Source organism: Mytilus edulis, chromosome 14, assembly GCF_963676685.1.
Source record: "Mytilus edulis chromosome 14, xbMytEdul2.2, whole genome shotgun sequence".
Classification (NCBI taxonomy): domain Eukaryota; kingdom Metazoa; phylum Mollusca; class Bivalvia; order Mytilida; family Mytilidae; genus Mytilus; species Mytilus edulis.
This window is the reverse complement of record NC_092357.1, coordinates 70,811,039-70,821,635: the sequence shown is the minus strand read 5'-3', so window position 1 is coordinate 70,821,635 and position 10,597 is coordinate 70,811,039. Positions and strand designations below refer to the sequence as shown.

General features: G+C 34.4%; 1 protein-coding gene across 1 annotated transcript in view; it reads left to right on the top strand.

The window, feature by feature from the left end:
* LOC139503491 (sodium- and chloride-dependent glycine transporter 2-like) overlaps positions 1-10,597 on the top strand; it is a 34,980-nt gene that overhangs the window by 7,367 nt on the left and 17,016 nt on the right. The window contains exons 2-6 of the mRNA XM_071293279.1: positions 3,661-3,778; positions 4,829-4,960; positions 7,953-8,168; positions 8,849-8,903; positions 9,777-9,909. Of these exons, the coding sequence (XP_071149380.1) occupies positions 3,661-3,778; positions 4,829-4,960; positions 7,953-8,168; positions 8,849-8,903; positions 9,777-9,909 (654 nt within the window). The remainder of the gene's footprint in view (positions 1-3,660; positions 3,779-4,828; positions 4,961-7,952; positions 8,169-8,848; positions 8,904-9,776; positions 9,910-10,597) is intronic.

Here is a 10,597-nt window from a genome sequence, read left to right as displayed (position 1 = left end):
ACATTTACAAGATAATTTATTGTGCAATTTATTGTTATGACTTGTGAAGAATAAAATTTTAAAAGAATATTTGTTAGCCGACCGTGCAAGGGCTAGCCACTCAAGGTCATTAAATATCCACCGTCAAAAGAATATTTGTGATGAAGGAGTGTTTTTCCCCCCTCAAAACCTACATTTTAGTTAAGTGACGTGCATTTTTATTTACATATATATAGATATAGGAAGATGTGGTATGAGTGCCAATGAAACAACTCTCCATCCAAATAACAATTTATGTACTGCCTTCAACACGGAGCCTTGGCTCACACCGAACAACAAAGGGCCCAACATTACTAGTGTGAAACCATTCAAACGGAAAACCATCGGTCTAATCTATATAAAAAAAGAGAAATGAGAAACACGTACAAATTACATAAACAAACGACAACTACTGTACATCATTATACACATTTTTGTTAAGTAGCCAACTGAAGACCTCCTGTTTCAGAATTTCCTCGCTCTGTTGAAGACCCATTAGTTGCTTTGCACTGTTTTCTGTTCTTAGGTTGGGTTGTTGTCTTCTCAAGATGACACATTCCCCATTTTCATTATCACGCGTTTATCGCATTAAACACGAGCTATATGTACACATTTGGTAAATCAATGAAAGGAATTGCAAATAAACAACCGAATCGCCAAGTCGCCATGTAGATTTGTAATCGATGAAATATGATAGATTGTAGTCTATTTAAGGTCAAGAAGCAAATATAGAATGTATCATTAATGCATGTTTAATATACTTGGACTGCTTCTTACTCTCTCCTCCCCCTGTAATTATTATTAAATTCATTTTGAGGAGGAACATACATCAATAATTAATACAAAAGACATGTCCTGAATGGTAAGCCAACATGGGGGGGGGGGGGGGGGGGGGGGAGGAGAATCCTGCCACTTTAGAATGAGAGCATATTTGATAGCGCAGACATGTAGTGTAAATGGTAGAGGAGTTAAGAAACAAAGAAGCATTCATATAGCAATACAAAACCTTAGACAAATTTATCATAAAAACACTTTTTAAGTAGTTCCTGTTTACTTCTGAGCTATCAAAGTCAAAGAAAACTGTCTGCTTACTCTCAAACGTCATATCTTACTTAGTTTTATAGGGTTGTTGAGTTGCTGTCAAATTAAAGAATACTTTAATCTCCCTTTTTTTGTAAAACTAGACAAAAGATCCTAACAAATAGCTTAACAGAATAAAAAAGAACTCTTATTTGGGAAGATCTATTTATGGGGAAAAACAGAATTATCTGAATAATCCATAAATGTATTCTAAGTAATGGCATATGGGCAATAGACCATGTTCACATTACTGAGTGACTTTTGACTTTAATTTTTGGACAGGTTACCTACTCCGTGGTAGACATTCTTGTACTCGATCAAGTAAGAGCTACTATTAAAAGTACGATCAAGGTCAATGTAGATACAATTTGGGACAAAAAGGATTAGAAAACATTAAAATAATATTTTGTCTCCCAAATTGCAACGAACGTAAGCTTTAACTTCCTTAAGTTGCTCTTTCTTCACAGATTTTCAGAATGTCCTACCACCATGTAGGTAGCCTGTCCAAAAAATATTATGCCCGGAGTCAACAGTCGGTGATTTGAAAATAGACAATGTTTGTCTAAAATGCATGTGTTCGAGTCATCTTTTCTTAATCTACGACTGAAGACTTTTTTCGATTGTTTCCAAGAACGTTTACATTTCTGTCTAAGTCCATTTAAAATGTTATGACATTCAAGGTTATATTACGCATTTCAATTTTAAATTCAAAATAAAAGATAGCGTCGGGATGTATATAGGTGCGATTATATTGATCAACCTAGATAAGTCAAACAAAACAAAACAAAGGCGTCCAATAGATAAACTTCGATAGTATTTATAACACCCAGTACTTGTTTTCTAATTTACTTTTATGTTCATTCCTCTGCATTTCTCCATTTATAAGAAATATTTATAAAATAAACAAAGGTACAGAAACAAAACATTACATATTCGAAAGCAAGACCACAAGAATCACAGAACCATTCACCGAGAAATTAGTTAATATGCCAAACATTCAAAACTGGTGCCTTAGTGGCCATTCACTACGTCGCCTTGTTATTTGGTTGTATACTAAATTAAGTAAAAAATCAACAAACCAACGTCTTTCTATGTTGAGATGTTACACTTTTATTTCAGATAAGGGTTAAGGTTGGTACCTATTAAAACGTTTAAACCAGCTCCATTTGTTTGCACCTGTCCTAAGTCAGGAAACTGATGTTTAGTAATTGTCGTTGATATACTTCATAAGTGTTTCTCGATATAAATTAGAACGTTGTTTTCCTGTTTGAGTGGTTTAACACTAGTCATATTTGGGGGTCTTTTATAGCTTGCTGTTTGGTTTGAGCCAAGGCCCCGTTCTGAAGACCGTATTATCTAAACTATAATGGTTTATTTACAAATTGTGACTTGGATGGAGGGTTGTGTCATTGGCACTCATACCACATGTTTTACTATCTATAAAGAAAAAGGGAAAGGGAAAAAGTAAAATTATTCAGAGACATAAAATTGACATAGAATATTATTACTTATCAAGAATGGTTTATTAAAGAATATTATTTTTGCCAAAAATCATGTTTACCTGTGTAAAGTGCTGATTATTTATCAATAACATAGCTAAGTTGTCGTTTAAAAATATCTAGAAAAAATATGTCGGTCGTTACAAATCTTTATTTTATCCCACATGTCAATAGGAGTTGAAGTCCCAATAAATGTATTTGTCTTAAAGCTGAATTTAAGGTGTCTATTTCATCTTTCAAAAGTTATTAAGAGTCTCTTAAATAATAATAAAAAAGATTGAAAATAATTATAATAATGAAATACATAAACAAAATTATTATGACTTGGTGAGAAAATACAAATGAATGTTCTGACCTAATTCCCGGTGATAAAACCCATGTTTCCATGTAACTAAGACATGTCTATAAACATCCTAGATAAAACTGGTTCCCTCCTTCAAAAAGACGGGATAACTGTAAATAAATTAAGTTTAAAAAGTACTTTACTTTGACGAAAACACTTTTAAGTTAAATATGTACAGGATGTATATGTACCTTGACCTGGCCTCGTGATGGAAAGTTTGTTTTAACTTTACATTATGACCTTGCATGTCGAAGATTAATTTATAGTATTAAATGCGACAGTGCATCAACAGTTTAATCTTTCACAGTTTCAAATATACTTAAATTTATTAACTTTACATTTTTTTTCTTCAAAATTGCACTAACAAGAATAATAAGAGTATATCGCACTATCATTTTGCATGTTCAATGGACCGTGAAATTTGGTAAAAAATCTAATTTGACATTAAAATTAAAAAGATCATACCATAGGGGACAAGTGTACTAAGTTTCAAATTGATTGGACTTTAACTTCATCAAAAACTACCTTGACCAAAAACTTTAGCCCGAAGCGGGACTCACGGACATCACGGATGGACGAACGGACCCACAGACCAGAAAACATAATGCCCCTCTACTATCGTTGGTGGAGCATAAAAATTCAAACATTTTGCTTATACGCTGTCTTTTTATCAGTTATTTTAATATTTTTATTTATACATGTCTTTGTTTGTATTGACAGGGTAAGGCTAGAGCGAACTGGGGAAGTCAGCTAGAGTTTATTCTGACCTGTGTTGGCTTTGCTGTAGGTTTGGGTAACGTTTGGCGTTTCCCTTATCTCTGTTTTAAAAATGGCGGAGGTAAGTGAAGGAGAAGGTCCTGATAGGTGTGTCCAAGTTATCACAAAATCACAAATTGTCGGCCAATATAATCACATTAGAATCATATTCAAAACAGTGTAGCTGTGGCCATTGATTGACAACCTTAAATTATCCCATTGACTGGGGCAGATTATGTGAACGTTTGTCTGTAACAACCGCTGCTCACTATGTACTTGTTAAAGGCACTTAAACTGTGGGGTCACAAAAGGTTCTCAACACCTAAATAAAGAAATTAGAAAAACTAATCAGGAATAACACGATGTTTTGATTGATATCAATAATATAAATCAAAACATAAAGTTAATATTCCTGATTAATTTTTCGAACTATTTTAATATTAAAGGCGTTAAGAACCTTTGGTGATCCCACAGTTTAAATTCTATAATAAGCGAGTAGTGAGCAGTTGTCGTTACAGACACACGTTCACCTAATCTGCCCCAGTCAATGGGATAATTTAAGGTTGTCAATCAATGGCCACAGCTACACTGTTTTGAATATGATTCTATCATTAATTGTTTTATAAAAAAGATAATGATAGAAAATACAGTCCATGATTATTAAACAATCAAATAATCATAAAATGTTCGGTCTGGTAATCAAATAATCATAAAATGTTCGGTCTGGTAATCAAATAATCATAAAATGTTCGGTCTGGTAATCAAATAATCATAAAATGTTCGGTCTGGTAATCAAATAATCACTATAAAAACAGTCAAGTAATCACATAATCAAAACGCCCCATGAGGAGGATCGTTTAGACATCTTTTATATGATTATCAAAAGTTTAAGACATCTATATGATGACTATATGAAACGACAAAGACATTTGTTGAAGGAACATTAATGTAAACAGAATATATTGACTGTATTATAAACTCGGGTTTTAACAAACTCTTGCACAAAAATATCATTTCTACCATAAAAGTTTGTTAAAAATGTCAAGTCTAAACATATTATTGCAAGTAAAATTAATATATAAGTTTGTGCTTATATCGTCACCATTATGTTACATTTTTTTTTCTATTTTAGGTGCCTTTTTAATTCCATATTTCATATGTCTCGTGTTCATTGGGATACCGTTATTTTATCTGGAGTTATGTTTGGGACAATTTGCAAGTTTAGGACCAATAAAAGTATTCAGGATCAATCCCGCAATGAAAGGTAAGACATTTCCGTCTAAAAGTAAAATAACAAAAATACCAAACTCCGAGAAAAATTCAAAATGGCAAGTCCGGAGTCAAATCATTATTATGGTAAAATCAAAAATTCAAACACATCAAACGAAATTGATTGCAACTGTCATATTCATGACTTGGTACAGGCATTTCTTATAAAGAACATGGTAGACATAACATAGTTGTATAGCTAAGTAAACCTCTCACTTGTATGACAGTCGTGTGAAATTCCATTATAGTGACAACAGTATATGTGAACAAACCAAACAGACATAACAGGTAATAATGTGTTATAATTTTAATCAATATAAAAACGAGCAAATATATAACAAAGAAACACAAAATTGCGTATAGACAAATTTTTTTAGCAAAAATAGAAGACAAGAATATAAACATTTTTATGATAGCACAATAACACAATAATGAGATGTATAAATACAGAGTCACGTCAAATAGATGTATAAATACAGAGTCACGTCAAATAGATGTATACATACAGTCACGTCAAATAGATGTATAAATACAGAGTCACGTCAAATAGATGTATAAATACAGAGTCACGTCAAATAGATGTATAAATACAGAGTCACGTCAAATAGATGTCATAAAAACATAGTAAGCAGTCAAAGTTGTATTCATACAGACAAGGACAAGAATATTTAAGGATCGTTCCCGCGTACATAATCTATTTTTCTTATCGCGCACTCTAAACATGCTAAAGTTGTCTCACAAATCTCGCGCTCCATAGCTATGTCATCCAAATCTGGTGCTATACAGATATATCCTTTGAGCTATATTCATCATGTGCAACTCAGATGTTAATGCTTAAACACACACTCTACAATTGTGTTGTGAATTCGCAATCACATTCAATTTTATTAGCTGAGTAATCCAGTTCAGGTACACTATAGATCCGAATAATCAATTCCTCTTCAGATTTATAGTCTTATTTCCGCGCTCTTTATTTGTGAACCTAAATAATGCGCCCGCCGACGTGTTGTCTATATTCCACGCGCTACATTTGTGATATCTCAATCCCTGCCTCGACTGACATGTTATCTAAAACACACGCTCTACAATATTTAAAACCCTCGGTCGATTGACATGTTATCCAAACACACGCTCTGCGATATATAAAACCCGCTTTCGACTGATTTGTTATCTAAACACACGCTCTGCGATATATAAAACCCGCTCTCGATTGACTTGTTATCTAATCACACGCTCTATGATATCTAATAAAATTGAGAAAGGAAATGGGAAATGTGTCAAAGCGACAACAACCCGACCATAAAGCAGACAACAGCCGAAGGCCACCAATGGGTCTTCAATGTAGCGGGAATTCCCGCACCCGTAGGTGTCCTTCAGCTGGCCCCTAAAAATATGTATACTAGTACAGCATGTACAGTGATAAGAGGTTCCTGACTTGGGACAGTCGCAAAATTGCGGCGGGGTTAAACATGTTTATGAGATCTCAATATTGTTTTCGACTGACAAGTTATCTAAATCACACGCACAGCGATATCTAAATACCGCTCTAGACTGACTTGTAATCTAAATCATACGCTCTACGATATCTAAATCTTGCTCTCTACTGACTTGTAATCTAAATCATACGCTCTACGATATCTAAATCTTGCTCTCTACTGACTTGTAATCTAAATCATACGCTCTACGATATCTAAATCTTGCTCTCTACTGACTTGTAATCTAAATCATACGCTCTACGATATCTAAATCTTGCTCTCTACTGACTTGTAATCTAAATCATACGCTCTACGATATCTAAATCTTGCTCTCTACTGACTTGTAATCTAAATCATACGCTCTACGATATCTACATATTGCTCTCTACTGACTTGTAATCTAAATCATACGCTCTACGATATCTAAATCTTGCTCTCTGCTACTGACATGTTATCAAATTCACATGCTCTACGATATCTAAATCCAGCGCTCGACTGACTTGTTATCAAAATCACATGCTCTACGATATCTAAATCCAGCGCTCGACTGACTAGTTTTAAAAATCACATGCTCTACGATATCTAAATCCAGCGCTCGACTGACTTGTTATCAAAATCACATGCTCTACGATATCTAAATTCAGCGCTCGACTTGCATGTTATTTGAATCCGCCGCTGCCCTACGATATATAAATCCAGCGCTCGACTGACTTGTTATCAAAATCACATGCTCTACGATATCTAAATTCAACGCTCGACTTGCATGTTATTTGAATCCGCTGCTCTACGATATATAAATCCAGCGCTCGACTGACTTGTTATCAAAATCACATGCTCTACGATATCTAAATCCAGCGCTCGACTGACTTGTTATCAAAATCACATGCTCTACGATATCTAAATCCAGCGCTCGACTGACTTGTTATCAAAATCACATGCTCTACAATATCTAAATATCGCTTTCTACTGGCATGTTATCTAAATCACAGGCTCTGCGATATCTAAATCCAGCGCTTGACCATGTTATTTAAATCCGCTGCTCTACGATATCTAAATCCAGCGCTCGACTGACTTGTTATCAAAATCACATGCTCTACGATATCTAAATCCAGCGCTCGACTGACTTGTTATCAAAATCACATGCTCTACGATATCTAAATATCGCTTTCTACTGACATGTTATCTAAATCACAGGCTCTGCAATATCTAAATCCAGCGCTCGACTGACTTGTTAGCAAAATCACATCCTCTGCGATATCGAAATCCCGCGCTCGACTGATTTGTTATCAAAATAACATGCTCTACGATATCTAAATCTCGCTTTCTACTGACATGTTATCTAAATCACATGCTCTGCAATATCTAAATCCCGCGCTCGACCTACATGTTATTTAAATCCTCTGCTCTACATTTGTGATATCTCACAGTGAGTTCTACAACTTTATAATCGAAACACACACTACACATCAGTGTACAATTAATCACATTTCAACAGTCATCTTTGTTTTGTAGGTCTTGGGTTTGCCATGATAATAGTATCTGCTCTAATCGCCATTTATTATGCCGTGATTATTGCATACTGTATATACTTCTTCTTCGCTTCTATGGCGGCGGAAGTTCCCTGGAAATATTGTGACAACTCATGGAACACGTGTGCTTGTCAGGACGGCTATCAAACGTTTAATTTCTCTCTCATAGATCCTCGGAATTCCTCGAGGCCAGACTGTGGTGAGTATCTATTAAACCAGAGGAATACCTCAATAAAGTAATACACAGGCAAACTTCACTAACAAACCAATTAAATGACAGATCCGACTTCAAAGGAATGACTAACACATCTCATCTTCGCTAGCCAACGGTTACGATCCACTTCCCTCCTCTCCACCAGAGGGAAGTGGATCGTAACCCTTGGCTGGCAAAGATGAGCACATCTCAGGAGCTTTAATTACAATAACTAAATATTAAACAGTTCAATGATTACCAATTTTGAAAACAAACAAACTGCATGTGTTCAAGATGAACATATGACTAATTAGATTTTCTTTTTATTTCGTTTTGTTACTAAAGGTGGTACCTAACACTTTTACTAAAATTAATTTGGCTCGTTTAGTTTTCATAAAATTTTGTCAAAGTATTTACTTTTGCCCTTCAACAAAAATATAAATTTTTTAAAAACTTTGAACCAACCGTTTTGTCAGAAAAATTACACTGGTTATATAGCAGTTTGACAAACACTTATTTTGATCACTGAGAAGCTTTATATTCCCTTAACAACACACCGTCATTAAAACGTTCTGCTGATTTTACAGAGTTATCTCCCTGTTGTGTTAGGTACCACCTTAACCATCAATTATTAGCCTTATACATAGGCATTGTTTTTATAATCAATCAATTTATTTTGTTTACAGCTAATTTTACCTACAGCGATAACAAGACAGTTTCAGCCAGTGACGAATATTTTAAGTATGTTAAAAACATTTGTGTTAAATACGTGAAGGAAACGAAGGGGACATTAAAAAAAAAAAGTACACACCATGGTCAAAATAAAACTTGACAAAAAGCAAACAACAGTCCACAGAAAACTTAAGATTTGTCAACACAACTCCCAACAAAAGCAGAAGTAAACTGACAACACAATCTAACATTAAATACTACCCTTTTTGTCATAATCCCACTGAAGACACTAGATTGGTTAAAATTATTTTTTCAATAATGGTCCACTCCATTCAATTTGAGAACAGGTGTGGATGGTAACATTGTCAAAGACCCCCTTTAGAAAATTCTTACACAAATGTCAATCCCTCATATGCTTGGCATTTAACCCCTTTTATGCCAAATCGTGCCGGAAACCCCTGATTTTTACTTATTTAAACAAGAAAAGACCCATCAGAAACAAAAACAAAAAAATGGTATGGTTGTTACCGCTCTGAAAAAAAACCAAGAAAATAAGACCATGTATAAGTCTATTGTGATAATGATGAAGCATGACAGTAATAAGCTGTAATAAGCAAAAACAGTGTGATTATGTTTTTCAATTATGTGAATAGATTAACAGATCGTGTATGAAATTATTAACAAATAATATTTTGTACAACATTGCAGTTTGTATACGGAGCATTGACTACTAAAATAAATCAAAATATGGTAGCATTGAAATGGTTTGTTGTCCACAAATTTAAACAAAACCACCATTTGTTGCAATTATAAGGATAGCCAAACCAATTTTACCAGATTGAAAAGAAAAATTATGTTTGTGTAAAATTTATCTGTTGACATATGTACATTAGCTGTATCGGATTTGATAGTATTGACAATTTTGGGGATTTGCATTTGCAGCAATAAAGTCTTGGAAATTTCCGGTGGTTTGGAGTATCCAGAGGGAATAAAGTGGGAACTAGCCCTTTGTAACTTAGCTGTGTGGGCAATAGTATTTATTGTTCTCTCAAAGGGAATTAAATCTTTAGGAAAGGTAGGAACTAGCTCTATATAACTTAGCTGTTTGGGCAATAGTATTTATTGTCCTCTCAAACGGAATGTAATCTCTTGGAAAGGTAGGAACTAGCTCTATGTAACTTAGCTGTTTGGGCAATAGTATTTATCGTCCTCTCAAAGGGAATGAAATCTCTTGGAAAGGTAGGAACTAGCTCTATGTAACTTAGCTGCTGGGGCGATAGTATTTATTGTCCTCTCAAAGGATATTAAATCTCTTGGAAAGGTAGGAACTAGCTCTATGTAACTTAGCTGTGTGGGCATTAAATATTTATTGTCCTCTCAAAGGGAATTGAATCTCTAGGAAAGGTAGGAACTAGCTTTATGTAACCTACCTGTGTGGGCAATAGTATTTATTGTTCTCTCAAAGGGTATTAAATCTCTTGAAAAGGTAGGAACTAGCTCTATGTAACTTAGCTGTTTGGGTAATAGTATTTATTGTTCTCTCACAGGGAATTAAATCTTTAGGAAAGGTAGGAACTAGCTCTATGTAACCTAGCTGTGTGGGCAATAATATTTATTGTCCTCTCAAAGGGAATTAAATCTTTAGGAAGGGTAGGAACTAGCTCTATGTAATTTAGCTGAGTGGGCAATAATATTTATTGTCCTCTCAAAGGGAATTAAATCTTTAGGAAAGGTAGGAACTAGCTCTATGTAACCTAGCTGTT